This window comes from Myripristis murdjan, chromosome 9 (genome assembly GCF_902150065.1).
Source record: "Myripristis murdjan chromosome 9, fMyrMur1.1, whole genome shotgun sequence".
In the NCBI taxonomy this organism is placed as follows: domain Eukaryota; kingdom Metazoa; phylum Chordata; class Actinopteri; order Holocentriformes; family Holocentridae; genus Myripristis; species Myripristis murdjan.
The window spans coordinates 23,273,061-23,292,950 of NC_043988.1; the positions used below are offsets into that span (position 1 = coordinate 23,273,061).

At 41.0% G+C, this 19,890-nt stretch overlaps 2 protein-coding genes across 6 annotated transcripts; one reads left to right on the forward strand and one right to left on the reverse strand.

Annotated features, from left to right (window-relative positions):
* Nucleotides 1-4,247: 4,247 nt before the first annotated feature.
* On the reverse strand, nucleotides 4,248-6,976 carry selenop (selenoprotein P). The gene is made up of 5 exons (XM_030059997.1): nucleotides 6,862-6,976; nucleotides 5,874-6,104; nucleotides 5,256-5,468; nucleotides 4,942-5,059; nucleotides 4,248-4,730 (listed from the first exon to the last, which is right to left on the reverse strand). The coding sequence occupies exons 2-5, from the start codon at nucleotides 6,074-6,076 to the stop codon at nucleotides 4,248-4,250; spliced, it is 1,017 nt and encodes a 338-aa protein (XP_029915857.1). The 5' UTR covers nucleotides 6,077-6,104; nucleotides 6,862-6,976.
* Nucleotides 6,977-10,757: 3,781 nt separating this feature from the next.
* znf131 (zinc finger protein 131) lies at nucleotides 10,758-19,733 on the forward strand. Of its 5 annotated transcripts, none has more exons than XM_030059992.1 (9): nucleotides 10,758-10,888; nucleotides 12,641-12,794; nucleotides 12,898-12,999; nucleotides 14,032-14,176; nucleotides 14,980-15,094; nucleotides 15,809-16,000; nucleotides 16,319-16,697; nucleotides 17,492-17,622; nucleotides 18,297-19,733. In XM_030059992.1, exons 2-9 carry the CDS (start codon nucleotides 12,659-12,661, stop codon nucleotides 18,825-18,827), a joined length of 1,731 nt encoding a protein of 576 aa, XP_029915852.1. In that variant the 5' UTR covers nucleotides 10,758-10,888; nucleotides 12,641-12,658; the 3' UTR covers nucleotides 18,828-19,733. The 5 variants fall into 5 exon arrangements, with proteins under 5 accessions (XP_029915852.1, XP_029915854.1, XP_029915855.1 ...); XM_030059994.1 differs by having other exon boundaries at nucleotides 16,322-16,697; XM_030059995.1 differs by having other exon boundaries at nucleotides 15,809-15,973.
* The last annotated feature ends 157 nt before the right edge of the window (nucleotides 19,734-19,890 follow it).

Genomic DNA, 19,890 nt, shown 5'->3' on the forward strand with positions numbered 1-19,890 from the left:
ATTGGATAAAATACCCCATAAAACCTCATAATCTGATTTTTTTTTTTTTTTGGTCGGTAAAGCAAACATAATTCAAGGTAATTATAGTTTTGAATGGGAGTTATTCAGATCATGTTAATGATTACAATCTAAAACAGGCGGTCAGTGATCTGTAACCGATTCAATTTAAAACGTAGTCCATCCTGTTGACAAGGCCTTAACTCACCGGCAAACTGTGTAATTGAGAGTAAACCAGCAGCATACCGCAAAGTAAAGGTCAGCTCAGATCAGCGCTCAATGTTCTGTGACAGAAAAGGATACTGATTAAGAAAATGCTGCACTCTATGCTGTGAACTTGGGTTTGAATGTGAATGGGTTTGTGTGAGTGTGTGACAGAGAGAGAGAGAGAGAGAGAGAGAGAGAGAGAGAGAGAGAGAGAGAGACAGAGAGAGACAGAGAGAGGCAAAGGGGAGAAAATAGGAGAAATTATGTGTGTGTGTGTGTGTGTGTGTGTGGTACGGGAGGATGTAGAGAATGTACATAAAAGTGCTTGTTTGTGAGTAACAGAGAGGTACTTTGTGTGTGTGAATGAGTTCACAAATGTGTGATTTTCTTTCTCTCTCTCTGTTGGGCTAAGTGGAGGGGAAAGCGCTGCAGAGACAGTTGTTCATCGGGGGAAAGCATATCGGACAATTAAGACAGAGGCTGTGTACTGCGCTGCTCTGTGTGGGGCTGATTGAATCAGAGAGACAGCCACTCACAGCTCTTCGTCTCAGGACATTGCAGGTAATTACCCATAAGTCACTGTTCCCCTGTATTGGATCTTCGGCCCAATTACGCCCACGCAAGCAGTCCACCTAGGCCTCATTTATTACCTCCAGTTGCTTGTTGACCTTTTCAGAGACACAGTCTGACGGGCAATTCAGATACATTACACTGAGGAGAAGATGCTGCATTCGGACTCGTGAAGACAATTTCAAAGGTTTTGAGTGGTGCCTTGACCCTATTACATAAGTGGTAACATAGACAATGTGCTTTTAAGATGCTCTCGCTTCCTGGTGACTCATTCATAAATGCTCTGTGCAACTTAGTTTATGTGTGTCCATTCTCCCAAACCAATTTGAATCTCAACCCAAACCCAAACACAAACAGAAGGAAACCATTTGCTACTTCATACTCACTGCAAAATGCTCACAAATAAAATTAAATATCTCTATCTATCTATCTATCTATCTATCTATCTATCTATCTATCTATCTATCTATCTATCTATCTATCTATCTATTCACAGTGACACAGGGACACTTTCACCTCTGTGCTGCTATTACCTGGATGTAAAATGCATCACACATATTGTTGGGGTTATTTTCACCCATATCCATATAATGCAGCATTTAAGATGCAATGGCCAATTTTTTTTTATGTACATGTTCCTGTTCTTTTATTGTGACACTGCTCCGCTACCTGACGCACTCAGAATCCTCATACAATGCAACATTTTCAAGCAGTTACAATGACGTGCATGCGTTGCTTATGGTTATGGAAAATCATTATGGTGCTGCCCTGTGGTCCGAAAATGTGTGTAGTTAAAAAAAAAAAATGGTTGCTATGCTTTGAGAGCTATAGACACCTTCTGACTTTGTGTTTCTGAAACTGTGTGTGTGTGTGTGTGTGTGTGTGTGTGTGTGTGTGTGTGTGTGAGAGAGAGAGAGAGAGAGAGAGAGAGAGAGAGAGAGAGAGAGAGAGATGAAATAAAAACTGAAACTGAAATTACGAGAGAGATAGATCATTGTTGAGTCTATCTTTACTGTTTCTGAGCTAACTGATTTGCATTCAGGAGAAAAAAAAAGTCAGCAAAAAATAAAACACAGGGTGGAGTTATCCAAAAAAAAATAAAAAAAGAAAAAAAAGAAAAAAAGCCCTGAGCTGCAGATCAGCTGAATGTGATGAAGATTTGTCTTCTAGACCTTCATTGCCATCTGCTGAAAACATCCCGCAAAACAGCTCCAATAAACCCCTTTATATCCTTTTATATTTTCGGGAACGGTTTTGGGGGGGAAATGCTTTCTCAACTTGACATCAACTAACACCGGTTTAGATCTGTTCTGTGTTGGACTTTACAGACGAGCTGCGCACTCACATAAAGATAACATAAGTATGAGCTCTGAGGGTAACACGATCCCCCTACTTTGTCAAAGTCACATGGATTCAACTCTCCAGGCACGTGCAGGATAGTTGCGAATGCCTTTGGAAGTCACTCCCCCAGACATACAACCCATGTCAGACGCACACACATATGTCATCCTGCACAGCAAATTTGGAACTCAGCATGCCTAAAAATACCCATTTGCTGTCAAAAGCTGCATTTCAACTTGATCTTTGTTGATGAGAAAACACACATTTTGAGTATGAAACGTGCAAACCATAAGCATTCATCGGTGCTACAAGATCCAAATCCCCATCACAGCACCCACAGAAAACACATGAAGATTCCTGCAAACAAAATTCACCTCTTAGTCCCTGTTGACATTCCTCCAAGGCTGACCTAATCACCTTAACTGGTTCTTCTGTACATATGTAGGTTGCATCATCACAGTTTGCATATACCACGACAAATGTCTTGAGAAAGGTCTTGTAGCCACAGCAAGCGCTGACAAGAAATATGGTAAAAACCCTGCACAAGTGATTTTGTGTGTGGGAATCTTTTTTTTTTCCTATGAGCAAACACACACACGCACACTCACACAAATAAGAAGAAATCTTTTTCATCTTGCTCTCTCTTGCTGATGTGCGATTATTTTGAGACTCTGTTACCCCCTCCACCCTACCTTCTAGCTTCATGTTTTATATTTTTTACACTGTATTGCTGTCACTTTATTGCACAATAATAAAAAAAAGATGAAATAAACTTAACAACCTTTATTCAACTCTCTTTTTCCATGTTTTACAATCCACATAGCACAATTCAATTTTCTGTGCATGCATCAGGTTTTCTGAGTGACTCTTGTCTTCCCCTAGAAACCATCATTAAGTACAGAATTTATCAAACAGTTTTTCAATAGTTCAGTCTTTCACATTTACCCTCTTCCTGTTCCATGGCAATCTTGCAAGTTTCATTTTCTATTTTCTTTTTTTTTCTTTTTTTTTAAACAAACAAGCCTTGTATAAATGTGTGCAATTTGCTAACCACATAGCTAAATCTAAAAAAAAAAAAAAAAAAAAAAAAAAAAAAAAAGTAAGAAAGCATGCCAAACATTTAGCTTTTAAATGTCAAATCAGAAAGCTGTAAATTATATACCTGAGATACACTGAAGCTTGTGGAGGCTTAGAACAAATACAATACAATGACAGAAGTAATGTAGTTATTGTAGTTATATGTGAAATATTGATACTCAGAAACAATCATTGTGGACCTAAAGACAAGCGTTTTCACGGTTTCACTGATTAAAGTTTGCTTATAAGTGTTTTCATTATTTTTATATGACTCACTTGGCTCAGTGCATTTTGGTTACTAAAACAAAGCATATGATCTCTCCCTCTGCAGCTCCTTCAAAAGTCTTAAGAGATTGAATTTTGAAATTTTGGGTGTTTATCATGTTCGTGACCTCCCTCCCCCTCTCCCTCGTACCTGACTTCAAACAGACGCCACTAGAGCGTAGTTTCTGCGCCTGGTTTCATAAAGGGACGGAGAGAGCAAAATGGAGGAGCAGAGGTATGAACATGATCACCACATACACTCCTGAGAAAGGATGAGAACAACCCACTGACAGAGAAATGAAGGCAGACTAAACACAATTTTTTCACCGAAATTGACCATTTTACAAATGACAACCAGATACTTTTTGGTAGAGTCTAATAAGATTATTTGCCCATTGTCAATAGTAACTAGTTGACAAGTTCACAAGCAGCCAATAACTCCTTTGGTTGTCATTTTATCTTTCATTTTACATGTTTCCAATGTTAGATTGTGTGGATGCAATTGTTTATCTATCCAGAGTGTTAATGTGTCCTCCATACTATCAGAGATTTCCCATTCCTTTCCCAGGGTAATACTTGTTGGTATAGTGAGCACCTTGCCCCAGAGTGCTAGCAGGTGTTGGTGAGTGGGTATCAGAGCCTGCTTACAACAGCTCTCATCCTCAGCTCTCAGCACCTGGAGGTCAGGCTCACTGGGTTGGCTGAGGCTGTTCTCAGCTAGTTGGGGGTGAGCGTCACTGTCAGGTTTCCCTAACATTACTGGTCGCATCACCCGTCAGCTGGTGTCACTGTCAGGAGGCAGGCAGCGCCTCATCACAGTGTCACAGAGCAACGGGCTGCTCACTCCCCTCATCACTAAACAGCCTTCGTCAGTGTCAGCATCAGCTGGTTGGAGGAGAAGCTCCATTTACAGAGCCGGCCGCCCACTGTCAGCTGTGCTTCGACTTTCATGTAGCCTTCCCAGGTACTCAGGGCCTTTGCATCATAGGTGCACCCTGTGCCACCTGGCCCACATGCATTAGTTGGTCTATTTGGTCAATCTGCTGTTGCCCCCCTTGCCCATACCCCTGTGCCCTATCACCTAGATGGTGCTGGCCAACACCATGATTTCCATGGTGGTGACCATGCTTGTGCCCATGACCATGTCCATGTCCATGACCATGTCCATGTCCATGACCATGTCCATGTCCAATCTCTTCCTCTCCAGTTGGGGTTCCATCTTCTTCAGGCTTGACTTCCACGGCCCTGTTGCACTCCTCTGGGGTCTCAGAGCCCTGTGAGAAAAACAAGGAGAACAAGGTCAAAGGAAGAGGGGGAGGATTTGAAGCAGAGGAGTAAGAGGATGGTTCAATAGAACTGAAAAAGACCAAGATGTATAGTGCATATTTGCTATTTATAGTGCAAATTTGTTACCAGCACTCATCTGAAGACTGCCTAATTTCTACATGTATGTATATTCTTGCATGCATGTGTGGCTTACAGTACCTCATATGTGCAGTTCCCACATATGTGCTTGCAGTAAGTATCCTTGATTGCACCCTCAATATGGCCTTGTCCAATGATGGAGTATGGAAGTGTGATGTGGAAGGTGAGACGGCCACATCTGATGGTAAAGGGACAGAAAAGCATGGAGAGATTATGCCTATAATGGGAACCTCAAGCAATTTCCTATCAGCTCATTTTGATTTTCCTTCAACAAGGAATGTGATGGAAATCGGAGGTGGTAAGAATGTATTTGTATTTGTCTTGATGGCGTGTGGCACATACTATTAAAGAAAATATGAGGTTAGAAAAACTACCTGTCATAAATGAAAAAGTCATCCTTTTCTCCTTTCAATGTCTGCCAAACATCGGGCTGGTCGGTCTCCTGTTTGTACAGTGTGATGTTATCTGACAGTCTCTGTTGGAGCATGCCATGCAGACGCTGTGCTTGCTCCCCCTGGTGGTTGATTACCATGAAGGTCACATTCTGCAGACCCTGACTCTCCAGCTTCTGGCGCAGGCGGTCTATTCTGCTCAGAGGAAGCAAAGCAGAAGAGCACCGAGACAACAAAGTTAAGATTCATTATGTCTATGCCTAAATCAGACTTAACAACTCAAGGGAAGGGAAATCATAGTGTATTTCTGGACTGGCTGAAAGTGGAGTATGACTTAGAGCTGAATCTATCTATCTATCTATCTATCTATCTATCTATCTATCTATCTATCCCCTTTGGGTGAGGTTTTTCCATAATCCCATACACATCTCCTGCACATGTACTTTAGGTTTCTTATTTTTATCATGTCCTATAACTTTTAAATGTGCAAACACACAAACAAACACTTATGGGGATTTTTTTTTTCTCCTTCTACATCTATATGGATAAAAGTGTAGTTCAAAAGGTCAAGATTGATTCTGGCCAGCACAATATGTTTACCTGGATGCCTGCACCAAGCAGAACAATCAGCTGGCCTGCAGAAGAGCTACTACCGTCACCTGGCCCAGTGCCTCCTTCATGGGCTCCACCTCCCCTATTTTCCAGTCAGGCGGCAGCTGACAGCGAGGCCCTCCCCCATCGCTCTCTGCCCTGCCCCCATGGAGCAGGCAGAGAGCTAGGAGCAGGCTGAGGCACGCCCACATCCCTGCCGTGCCCCTTCACTGCCCAGATCTGCTGACCACAGAGAGAAAAAAGGGAGATGGGATTGGGGGGAGAGACAGAAAATGACAGTGGTGATTGAGGACAGGCGAGGTGGGAGGAGAAAATAGGAGGAGAGAACACAAAAGTTCGGTCAAGCTCAGCGCAAAAGTGAGAGGATTGTACAAAAGGTCAGGGCAGGGTCATTGTTTTCAGATTGTTCAAACAGTCCTAGATAACCTCCCAAACTGCTGCACATGTTCATGCACATACTGACCTGAACTGGATAGATAAAGAAAACTCAGGAACAAACTGCAGAAACTGGTGATCACAATCTGAATTCACCACTTCTTTTTTTTTTTTAACACATCAGTTTTTCATTTGCATGCATTTAACTGAGTGGAACTGGTGGTTGTGCAGTACACTCGTATGCAAGCTGGATTCTTTCTATACAAATTTTAGCACACGCATGTATGCATACTATTTACAGAGAAACAAGAAACAAGCTTGAACAAGGAAAGTAAAATGTCAAAAATTTGTGCCGTGCATACATGTGCAATATTTTCTCATGCATGAAAGTAAGGTTGTTTGCGTAACAATGGAAATGATTAAGTGACTGCAGACGGTTGTTGAAGCTGGACGCACATACAGTGAAAACAGTTTGCTTTCATGAAATGAAAAAGGAGATTAAAATAGATACCTAGAAGAAAGCTTGCTGGCTAAGAAATTATGTGAAAAGTTGATAGACAAAGAGAAATAACTCCGTTTTGCAGTTAGTTATGCCACTTACCCTGGTCAAAACTTTCTCTCTCTGCACAGCTCTTTCTTTCTGCAAGTCCTTGAAGAAAAACACGTCTCTTCCTCAACTGCTCCCCCTTTTTATACTCTGCCTGTTGTTTTCCTCTCTGAAAGGAGGACAAAGTTCAGACAGAGCTGTTTGCTGATAGCTCTTCTATCTCATGTTAAGTAATTCACCCTGTCTGTGTGAAATCTTGCAGTCAGTAGGACACAACGCTGATTTTAAAAGAAAATGCATGGGTATTGATCGTGGCTGGACAAAGCTCTCCAAGAGAATGGCATGAGGAGAAAAAAAGTTGCATAACCCACCCCATAAAGCTTTGAGCTACCACATGCATTTGCCTTGTTTCTTAAATTGAATGCTTTTAAATGAAAGTGTGATATACATACATTTTCAGCATAATATCACATCATTCATTAACCTGTAATGATGTAGCCTTAACAAAAGTTGCTCAAGAGCAGCATAGAACATTATGACATCCTGTTTTTCTTTTCACAGGAGAAGTGACAAAGGAGTGCGGGTGGAACTGGGAGTTGGTCACTGCTGCTGCCAGATCAACACAACTGAACAGGAGCCATTCAATAGTCTTTAATACGTGGGTGGGGAGATAAATTAGACATTTTGAGATAATGTATAACAGTAGTATTTGCACACAGTGATAGCATAAATCTATTTAAAAAAAAAAAAAAAATCAACAGTGCTCAGAAGAACTGAATAACACTGAACCAAAGCCAAAGTAATCAAATGGTATTCCCTGCAGCATATTCTCATATCTTAGATTAGGCCTATACAAGCAACACAGTTAATCTCTCCTCCCCTCTCTCCAACAAACAAACAAACAAAAAAGGGGAAATTTTGCTCAAATAAACAGGAAAAAAAAAAAAAACTTATGCCACCTAGGCATAGTAGGCAGTTTTTAAGAAATAATAATAGACATACAGAGACTTAGACATAGACATAATAGACAACAGTAAACACAATAATAAACAACACAGACAGGTATTTTTAAAGAAAATAACCTACTGGAAAAAAGATGTTCCTCCAAATTATATAGTGGCACATTTTAATCTCTCTGTCTTCCTCACACTCAAGTTTGAGTGTGAGGAAGATTACAGTGAAAATTTGAGGAACGGTGTACCAGAAGAAAATGGTTCACTAAATGGCAAAGACCGATTTAAAATATGTAACGTGAAAAAAAAAAAAAATGTTGGTGAAAGGCCTCTTTTTTTTAAATTAATCTATAGATATCAATGGCATTGTTCTGGTTGAATATGTTCAAATAGGTAAAACCTGACACCAGGCTATTACATGAATTTAGGGTGACTAGTATATCTCTTCTTATCAGTAAAGTGCAGACACCAGCCAACATTTGCGATAATAAAAAGAAAACAAAAGTGGAACAGACTACTTGCCCTTATTCCATGCACATGCTTTATGACCCAGTGTTACTCATTGACAGCAACTAGCACCGTGACATATGTCCTTTGACAGGGCACACTGACCTGCATGTCATCACAATTTGGTATAAAGATTTGAAATGATGATATTATTTTCCACTGGGCCACTACAAATAGTCTTGCACTAGCTGGGAAAGACAGTAAACATTCCTACAAGCATATTCTGCCAAGCACTGATTCTCCTCAAAACAACATTACATTATCTCGGACGATTCAGTTGATTGATTCAGTCTAGATTTAGTACAACTTCCAAATGTCTTGGTTGTGTAAGACAGGGTGGTGCACGCATGCTGAGACAAGTCTGTTTTCCCCACCAAAAAAAAACAACAACAACCCATAATTCACGGTCAGGATTAATGCCACACTTAATGATTTGCAAAAACCCTGCAGTGTTACTTTTTGCCACATATAGCTATTTATGGATACTGCAGTGGAAATGAGCACATGATAAGAGCAGTATGGATTTCTGACTCTTGCATTCTCTTGCATTTGTTTTATGACTGTATTGTTTGTAATTTGCTCACTGGGTCAACACCTATTGCACACCTGTCTGGCCAGGAATGGGGTCTCTCTGGTCCTTCTTAAGACTTCTGTCATCCTGTTTGTTGTAAACATGTGGGCATGTAAAGCTCTTTGAGACTGTAAACAGTGATATTGGACACTAAATAAACGTAGACTTGAACTTGAACTGACTTGATCAGACTTGTGAAGAAAATGTGTAGAATATTGGAAAAAAAAAAGTTTATCCACACATTGGAGTTACTTGCAGTTCTCCCAAATGGCACTAGACGGAGACAGTGATCAGTAACATAGCAGCCCCATCAAAAAGCCCCACAGCTCACAACAGTGAAATAAACAGTTGCAGAGAAAAGAACACATTTATTGTGTAACCAAACTTTCAACAAAATGTCACAGATTGGTATACTTTTCACCTGTGACATTCACTATGCCACCACACAAATGTGTCTTAATTCACGAAGTGACAATTAAGATGACTAATTTACTTCTCAAGGGGAAAATTATTAGTTCTTCTTGATTGCTTACACTCCATAAATGGGCTTGTTAACTAAATAGCCCAAACCGTGACCCCATTTAAAGACAGACAAATTTCCCACTTTTCCTAACTTTAAGTTCGATTTTCCTGTTTTCGCACATGATCCAGATATGTTGAACTTTTTGTGGAAAAGTCTGCACACAAACATTTAGAAAGCACTGGGAGTCAATATCATTAACTCAAGTCATCACAAATGAAACCCACAGTTCTCCATGTGTGATCTCTCTGAGTCAAAACTGTTCACACACTAATGACAATCTCACGATTTCCTAAATGGTCTGTGAGATCATGTACATTGTATATTCTCTGGTTCTAAACCCCATAGAGGAGTTTTATTTCCAGCATGGTGGTGGAGGGCCAATGAGCAAACCCCTTACATCTGAGTTCACCTCCTCCAGGGCATGAGGAGGCTTATTTAGATGTTACAGTTGAAGCTTCCAGGGGTCGATAAGGCGAACAATTTCTGTCTGTGGCCTGACCCAGCCCACAGACAGAAATGTCATTTCATCCTATATGTAAAAACTTGAACTTGAACTTTTTGCCATTTGCTTACATTGAATATGCACATGGAGATTAGTTTATTGTTCTCTGTAGTCTTTGTCAGTTGCATATAAACAGTATGTTTACTTACTCAGTTTCAGTTTATTGGACTATAGTAACAATTTTGAAAATGCATGCATGAACCGTGTCTATTGTGTTCATCATGTCAAGAGGTTATTCTGGGTAAAAACAAAAAAACAAAAACAAAAACAAACATCAGCACCATTATTCATTGCAGTATCAGGTTTTTACAGAAGTGTTTTGAATTGATCTCACCAGTGTGTAATGGCTATCCTGCAGTGTTTGTGTGTGTGTGTGTGTGTGTGTGTGTGTGTGTGTGTGTGTGTGTGTGTTTGATAGCTTGTGTGTGATGTTTGAGGGCCTAGATGGAGGATTACATGGAAGTCTGAGGAAGTCTGTGAAGATGAAGGTGCATTTTTGCATTTATCTATACAGTTTTGAGAAGTGGAGCAACACTTCACTCTGTACTTTAAAGGTCAGTGTAAAATCTTACGGAAGCCAACATTAGCTGTCCATATTTGAAAGTGAGAAATGCTGATACTGATAAATAGCCTATAAGGTTGTGAGACAGACTCTGCAAGACAAAGTGACAGGGAAAATAACGCAAACAACCCCATCTCACCTTTGATTTTCGAGAGTTTGCCCACTTCACAGGCCTACTCCAGCACAAAAAAACAACAACAAAAAAACAGAAAAAAAAAAAACGCACAAAAACACTGTTTATGAGAAAATTAACACAGTTGGCACCAGGGACGCTTGTCACTCACCGGACTGTCACCAAGCAACGCTCCTTGGCGTCCTTGACTTCGCAAGGGCTTCTGGGAATCTGAGGCCCGAGTGTCGAACGACCGCCCTTTTCGGAGCAACGAGAGAAGAACAGCCCTACATGCGTCGGGAGAAATATTATCGCAAAACAACTGTCTAAAGCTTTGGAACCGAACTGGTGGTACGTCTCCAGATGGTTTAAAAGTCAAAATTCGCCCCGTGGTGGTTATAATTTAAAAACCTGCGAGGGAAAAGTGTATTTTAATGCGCGATTTGATGACGTAATGTTGATAGTCAAACACGAAATGGCGAGCGTGCTAACAGGCCTGTTAAGTGTATTAGCTTGGGATTTGATTATGTTAGCTGCATTTGTGTTCCACCGTCAAAACGATTATTTAGGCTTGTCTAACCCTGGTAAGAAGATATTGTGCATCTTACGGATACATGCAATAAGTGCGTTTGTTTTCCTGTATAGGACTGGCTCGCCTGTTTGCTAGTTTAGCTAACATGTAGCTAAGCTATCATCCCTGGCTAAATTAACTCCTCATGTGACGTTTGTGGGGTCATCGAGTAATACACCGCTTCCTTTCGCACGATTGGCTAGGTTAAATGCCAGTCATTTGTATTGCCCCCTCAAGATCCGCTCCAATACTGTAGCGGGTTGGTCAATATATTCCTTATTTGATTAATTAGTCTTCATTGGCCCAGCAAATAGTTGCTAACTGTCTGGTTAAGCTAGCATGAATGGTCCTCGTGGTCCCATCATTGCAGACTTGATAATGATCAGTGTGGGACTTCTCAGCTTTGAGCCCGAAATATTCATTGACTGTCACCCAGGGATCCAGGTAAATGACAGTAACCTGGTGCTGCCATTTCAGTCGTGCAGACAAATGAGAAATTAAAGGAAGAAACCTAAAGCATCTCAGTGAGGTGTTGGGCCTCTGCAAGATGCCAGGACAGCCTCACTGCCCCCTGGTGTGGATGGTGAGAGTCTCTGGAGCGCCACTGGAGGGAGAGAGCACCATTCTTCCAAAAGATACCACCTCATCTGGTGTTTTGATGATGATGGAGAGCACTGGCGATCAATTTGGGCCAGAACTTCCCATAGCTGCTCAGTCAGCTTGCGATATGGTCACTACGAAAGCACTAGCATACGATTTATGTCATTTTCATGTTCATCAAACCGTTCAGTGAGCCTTGGTGCCCTGTGATGGGGGTGAGGGGCATTGTCGTTCTGGAGAGACTACTCCCATCAGGATATAAATGTTTCATCATCGGAAAACCATGATGACTCAGACTGACTATGTATTGATTTTCAGTGACCCTTTACGCTAAGGGGACAAGTGGAGCCAAACCATGCCAGGAAAATAACTCCCACAGCATAACAGAGCCAGCAGACCCCCCCTCATTGTAGCGGCCAAATATTCAGGCCCGTAGGATTCTCTTGGTGTACACCACACATGCACTCCACCACCAGGCCCAGATTATGGTGCAGGATGACTGATCTGGCCACATCACTTTTTTCCACATCTCTGTACAGCAGTGCTTGTGGTTTATAGAAGTTCACGTGAATTGCAGACACTTGCTGAATCTATGCCAGGGAGCATTGAAGCTGCTCTGGCTGCTCATAGTGACCCAACACCTCATTGAGACACTTAATGTTGGTTTTTCCTTTAATTTGTCACCCATCTGTATGTGTATGTGTATGATGACTTGCTTTTGTGGTGTTGGAGGGGTTAATAGGATAGAGAGCGTATTGCAAGTGTTTGGCAGTATGACAGTTTTTTGTTTTTTTTTTTACACCATACATGTATTTCAAAGGCATAGTTTATTGCATTGCATGTGTTTGATATTTGGTATCGTGAAATGTGTTCCTGTAATCAGTTTTTTTGTTTGTTTGTTTGTTTGTCCACCTTTTCTCTCTTGACTGCAGACAAGGGTCAGGTGAATAATGGCGGCTGAGGTGGAGGTGGAGGTGGAGGTGGACCATGGTAGTGAGTTCCCAGCCCACTATAAGGTCATGCTGGACAAACTGAATGAACAACGACAGCTTGACCAGTTCACAGACATCACTCTGATTGTAGACGGTAAATAAATCACTATGTTGTTATTTTTATTGTTTATTTTTTTTATTTTAATGATACATTGAGAGGCCAACTGTGAACTGTCTACCTTTCCTCTGCTGTACAGGGCACCAGTTCAGAGCTCATAAGGCAGTGTTGGCAGCATGCAGTCAATTTTTCCATAAGTTCTTCCAGGATTTTACCCAGGAGCCACTGGTGGAGATAGAGGGTACGTTGTGTTTTACTGAATGGGAGACCGGGCAGTCAGTGAAACGGCTCCTTAGCTTAATCTGTGTAGTTCCAGAATTTAACAGATAAAACTTCAGAGCTTCAATGTGATATTGTTATACTAGAATACACACATAACCTGTGTGCTTTAACATTTTGAGAGTCGTACGGTCAACAGCAGCCTCGCAGCAATCACACAGTTTCACACTGTATTACAGTGAATTACAATGTATTACAAGGGTCAAAATTCATTATACTTCATTAAAATTCATTATACTTCAAGTAATTTTCTCTGACATGATCACAGCACAGATATCAAGAGAATGCATGTATGTTTGTAATGCGTTAATATTTCTCAGTAATCTGCACATATTACCATAAAGTTTCCTAGTCTACCTGTTGCTAAGTTAAGTACATAGCACAGCACAGTTTAATTTGTTGTTGGGAATGTGCAGCTCATAAATAGTTAAAAGCATTGAGTTAATGCTATGGACAGGTATAGACCACACTGAAACTATGACCGACTTGTAATATTATGTGAAACTGGTAGTGGTGTAATGGTTCAGCAAACCCACGGTTCGGTTTGCGTTGTGGTTTATGGGTCATGATTTTGTTTTCGGTTTTGTTTCTTTTGTACATTAGGGAGGGAAAAAAACACACTAACTTTTCCAGTGTTCTCCTTGTTTTGTCTTATTTGCAAAAATAACATTAGTCTACTTACACTATTTAAAACAAATTCTTTCAGTATATTCAGTAATCCGTAAGATAACTGTGTGATTGTGTGGCTCTCATACAGTGAATGTGTTTGTAACACTGCAGTTTTCATCTTCCATTTCAAAATAACATGAACACTCACAGTGAGGTACCACTCAGTTGCCTTGGATGTCCAACTATCACTAGTGAGAGCCGTTCAGAGTGTATTGTGTGTTGTGTAAGGGTTCATTTTGTTTTTGGTTCGGTTTTTTACAGGAATTGTCTCTTACTAGACTTTTATGCAGAGTTGCTTTCACTCACTGCTGTTGCTCTTTGACAGGAGTGAGTAACTCAGCCTTCCGCCATCTGATGGAGTTCACCTACACTGCCACCCTGGCTGTAGGAGGAGAGGAGGAGGCCTACGATGTCTGGAAGGCAGCAGAGTACCTCCAGATGCAGGAAGCCATCAAGGCTCTCAACAATAAGTAAGACATGGACAGGGCTTCTCCATGGCCACTGAGAGCCAGCAGTGGTAAAGATTCCACAAATGGGTGGGTCAGGGGCTTTCTCCCCTTCCCTTACCCTATAAAAATCTCATAAATATACACAATTATACCCATTTGGATATTTCAGACCATTAAAGAAATATCAGTGCTAAAAAGGTAACTTGATATGAATTGAGTCGGTTTGCAGGCAGCTTCTTGCATGTGCTGTTGTGTTTCCCCGCTGATGCCAATCTTTAATTCTGCATAATTTAATGGACCTGTTGCCTAAACATAGAAGCAATTAAGAGGGTTTATACTGTTTTATTTTATATGAAACCTGACACATGCTATTGCTGACAATAAATATTTGCAAATTTCTTCAGAATATTGCTTGCTGTGTAGGCAGCTGTCATTCCTAGGCTCAGTTTTAATCAATCTTGCCCTTGTCAAATGCTTTTAACTCTCTATGTAGGTCTATATTTGTACACACTGCCTGTCACTTTTAAGTTGCAGGCAGAGTACAGCTACAGGACAGTGTATTTTGTAAGGTGCTGAAAGTAGTTACAGCGCCACCTGCTGCTCATAATTCCATATTGGAAACAAACACTGAATTGATTTGAAAACTATTTTAATGAAATTTTGTTGGCTTATTTCTTCAAATTGGTTCATTAGTGGCCCAGAAAAGGAGATGGGTGGCCATCAGAAACCCTTTGTTACAGGATTTGGAAATGAGTTTGTTGGAAAGATGACTAAGTTCTACTAGCAAATTCAGCCACGTAACAGCATCCTCTTTTCTCCTCCAGGATGAGTGACACTTCCTCACAAGGTCTCACAGGAAAAAACAAAGCCAAAAAGAGGAAGATTGCAGAAACATCTAATGTGATCACAGAGACTCTGCCCTCAGTAGAAGGGGAACAGGTTAGTGATGGGATATTACTGTAGGGGTTTATATGCAGCCGTGGCCTCTTGAGCTGGTGGTAGTTTTGGTAATGAGCGATGACAGGTGGTGGGCGCTGGGAGGACATGCACGTCTGCTGATGTGACACATGATATAATGGAGGTAGCTGTATTGCTGATGATTGTTTTGTGACATACTTGTTTTCCCTGCAATCCATTGTAGTTTAGTCATATCTAAAAATAATAAATCATTTGCAACCACCTGAGACAGTTAAAAGCAGGAAGCAGTCTGTTGTCACTTTCTTTTCCAGTTGTCATGTGATTCCTATCGCCCCCTCAGTCTTATTGGTTAGTGCAACTGAAAGTGACGAGCTCTGTGCTTCAGCCAAAGTAGAATTGTTTTTCAACTCTCAAAGCAGATGGAGCGCCCGTTGTGCTGGGCGCTGCTGAAAACAGTGCCTCCTTATAGAAAACCATAGGGGGGGAAAACACTCCTTAAAGGAGAAGTCCCTGGTGGACACAGCCCCTTATTCATGGAGAACAGACTGGTAGTGTTACAGATCCTTGCAAAGCAATGGACATTATGAGTGGCTGAAAGCAGTCACAGTGCAAACTGAACGCTGCGATAGGCTGAAAATTAACAGTGCTAACAGTGCCCTCAATGCATAGTGAGAGCAACAATACGTTTTCCAAGGCCTGTTATCGGTACTGAATGTGTTGATTGTGTTTCTCCAGGTGGAGATTGAGGTGATAGGAGAAGGGCCCATAGAGGTGGAGGAGTCGGGGCTGGAGGAGGTGGTTGATGCAGCGAAGAATGCCCAGGCTGCTTCAGATGACTCTGCTTTGGCTCTTCTTGCTGACATAACCAGCAAATACCAGCAGGGGACACCAACACTGCAGGTGATCAAGAAGGATGGAATAGAAGAGGTATATTACATTTACAGAACATATTAATTAAAATTAGATGTTGTGTTTTTGAATTTGTATATAGGTTTGAATGTGTTATCAGAGCCAAAACACTGGGCTAAATTCTAAATTTTACTTCATGGGTTTTTTTTGTTTTTTTTTGAGTGTGCTGTATTTATTTATTTTTTTCCCATTTCTATGCATTTGCCAAACATGCCAGCACTTAAACCCTCATGAGATTACATGATTTATATGATCAAGGCATGTCTGACAAACAATCCATTGCTTTGATTATAGTTGACTTAACAACCCATAAATTAGTATGTGTGTTGTGTTCAGCAGGAGGTCGTGTATGAGGATGAGTTGGTGACTGCGCCCAAGGTCCTGGAGAATGTCGAGGTTGTAGAGGTCCAGATCTCCCAAGTGGACAACATGTTCCGCTGTAACAAGTGTGACCGCAGCTTCAAGTTGTACTACCACCTCAAACAGCACATGAAAACACACGTCAGCTCGCAGGACAAGCCCCATGTGTGCAGTCACTGTGGTAAAGCCTACACGCGAGAGGGGGCCCTGAAACAGCACATCAGCACATTTCACTTTGAGGCAGAGGAGCTGTTTCGAAATCAAAGGCCCCAGAAGAAAGTGCATGTGTGTGAATACTGTGAGAAACACTTTGACCACTTTGGACACTTCAAGGAGCACCTGAGGAAGCACACCGGTGAGAGTAAAAAAATGAAACAGTGCAGTGTCGCACAGTCTGTCTGTATGAAACGTAGGGCTATGTGATAGGACAATGTTTATGGTGGGATAAGACAAAAATGTCTGTCAATAGAGATTTTCCTCTGTTGTTTCCATCGCTGTTTTCACGAAAGCTGAAACTCCCCACAACACTCTGATACAGAGATGAGCCAAGAGATGAGGGACTTGTACCTAAGATGGGGGGTACTTTGGGCATGGTTTGGATATAAGAAATCTGACACTGACCAGGAAACAGTACTTTGCAGAGTATGCCGCAGACCGGCTCCCGTGTCACACTCCAACACAACAAACCTCCTTTACCACTTAGAAGAACCATGAGAGGCAGGACAGGCGGAGCCAAAAGATGTGAGCCAAAGGAAGGAAAGTGTTGACAGCAAGAGCAAGCCTCAATTCTTTTCATTGTCACCTCCAAATAAAAGGAGGAAGGAGAAAGTGCTTTTCATTTGTATTTAGTTCATGCAGTTATAAAAAAGTAGTCATGATGTGGTTGTTTTGTGTAGACAAATTTTCATCAAATTTACAGAAAACATACCATATTCTGATATATATATATATATATATATATATATATTGTTATCAAGACATGGAACTTATCCCTATTATGATCAAAGTTTTGTGAGAAATATTCCACACAGTTTTCTGCCACAATACATCATGTTTGTCAAGAGCTCACAAATCATCTGTTGAAACTTCTGCAGCATGGAGTATAGATTTCCATATATTTGTATTTTGTCATTTTGTTTCCATGTGCAGGTGAAAAACCTTATGAGTGTCCAAACTGTCACGAGCGATTTGCAAGGAACAGTACGTTGAAATGCCACATGGCAGCATGCCAGAATGGGGCGGGAGCCAAAAAGGGACGCAAGAAACTCTATGAATGTCAGGTACGGTTTGTCGTAAATAAGAAGGAAGTTTCATACAGTGTTGTGGACATAAAGGAAGTTCAACTGTATTTAGAGCCCTTAATCACTGTTACAATCTCAAAGAACCTTACAGGCTCACAGTATATAAAAAAAACAAAAAAAAACAAATGACAACCCTCAAGGCCGGCAAGAATAAACTCAAAAATCGAAAAAGCCAATAACAGGTAGCCACAGATGGAGGGAGACACATGCAATATTTTATGCAATGTTGAACTAGCATGTGCACAAAATAAATAAAAAAAATAGTAGCATGTATAGATAATTTTTAGTAACTTAGATTTGTTGAATATGAAATTCATTTGTTTTGCATAAAATTTATGACTCAGGAGACTGTAGTAGAAGAATGTAGACTTAAATTTTTTTGTTTTTTTGGAAGTTTTTAGTTGACGATGTGATATTAAATTTTAGATATTGCCCAAGGTTATATGACATTATCATATAGAGTGTTTAGCACTGTATATCAGTTTTATTAAGATTACATTGCTAGGTGTCTGGCTTTTCTAGCCATGTCAGCTCACTTGTAATGTTTTGATAGTCATTTGAATTACAGCTGCTGCTCTATTTTCCAAAAGAAGAATATTTTTTGGCCCTGTCTTGTGTCTCCGACTTACTGCTTTGTCTCGCACTTTTCTCAGGTTTGCAGCAGTGTATTCAACAGCTGGGATCAGTTCAAAAACCACCTGGTGAGCCACACAGGGGTGAAACCCAATCACTGTACAATGTGCGACTTGTGGTTCACTCACCCCAAAGACCTGAACGCTCATCTCAAAGACATCCACGCCATAATGGACAACAAGGCTCTGGCAACCGAGGAGCTGGTTGTGGCGGACTCTGCTGCCACCGCTGCCCTCACCATAGCAGCACAACACATAGAAGGGGGAGAAACAGTTCTGTTGGATGACGGGATCCAGGTGGAACACGTCACAGTGGAGCCGGTGGACGTGATGGAGATGGAGGAGACGACAACAGTTGTGGTGGAGGACGGCGGGATGGCAGAGATGTGCGAGGAGGACGTGGAGAGACTGAAGCAGGCTGGTGTGGAGATCCAGGTGGTGCATGTGACGAGAGAGGTGGACGGACAGCAGGTCGTGAACTCTCAGATGGAAGTACAGGTGGAGGGAGAGGTGGTGAAGGTTGAAGAAGCAGAGCAAGCGGTGGTTGTATGAGACATTAAAGTGACTGTCTTAAATGGCCTTCAAAGAAGAAGTGATGTTTGGGTTTCCAAGCAAATACTGAAATACAACTATACATGTCATTTTCTCCCTCCTGAATGGCTATGGCGATAGTGACTCGCTGCATTATCCTGTAGTTGACATCTTATTCCCCCATACCGAGTTCTGCATGTGGGATACGGTATGTCACCGTAATATGTCTTGCTGTCTGCTGTCAAACTGAATGATGCATTTCCTATCACCCTTAATCTTTGGACTCTTATGAACAGAGACTATGGCCATTTTAGTTGATGATGCTATATTTATTTTAAAGCCGATTGCCATATCAGAAAAACAGGTTTTTCTTAAGAACCTCACAATACTTATTGATCCGTTTTCATCCATATATATTTTTTAGATTTCAATATTTTTATTTTCTTTGTCTGTTTTTTCTGCACACAATGTTCTTTCAAGTTGGGTAATTGCCAAGACAGTGTCTTGTGAGGAGATGCTTTGTTCCAACTCATAGGACTACTGCTGTATGGTGCTGATGTAGCTCAATGTTAATGCCACAGTTTTGTTCCGGCTTATTTTCATACTGATGTTAGCGTTTTTTCTAGAAAGAAGAATCGGACATGGAATAAAATTAATTTACACAGTGGGCTGCAAGTCTGGACTCCATCAATTAAGTCTTAATTTCTTAAAGTTACTCACTTTATTGCATTAGATTTGGTATTAAAAAAAAAAGGATTAGGTTATATCTTTTCCTGTAGCAAACATGTTTTCATAAGTGGAGTTTATAATGCAGATATTTTTGAAAACCGAGGTCATCAAGTTTTTTTCTTCCATAATTTATCTGACATTGTTTAAGATGCTGGTCTTGTATTTCTACAAAACAATAAAATGATGCGTGATACCTCTGTTCTCTCTCACTAATATGGCATTGCCCACAGCATACACACAAAAGGCTGTTTGGTCACCCATCATGTAATAGAGCAGCAAACTGCAGTGCGCCAGCTGCATTTCTTCTGTACATATAGTACTCTAGCCGGTTCAAGGTGTAACTGTAACAACAACA

What these genes read in the sequence shown, in the direction of transcription:
- znf131 (XM_030059992.1), top strand. Translation starts at nt 12,659, where the DNA reads ATGGCGGCTGAGGTGGAGGTGGAGGTGGAGGTGGACCATGGTAGTGAG. An exon ending in CATCACTCTGATTGTAGACG is followed by an intron (nt 12,795 to 12,897) that starts GTAAATAAATCA and finishes TCTGCTGTACAG; the next exon opens with GGCACCAGTTCAGAGCTCAT. An exon ending in GCACCTGAGGAAGCACACCG is followed by an intron (nt 16,698 to 17,491) that starts GTGAGAGTAAAA and finishes TTCCATGTGCAG; the next exon opens with GTGAAAAACCTTATGAGTGT.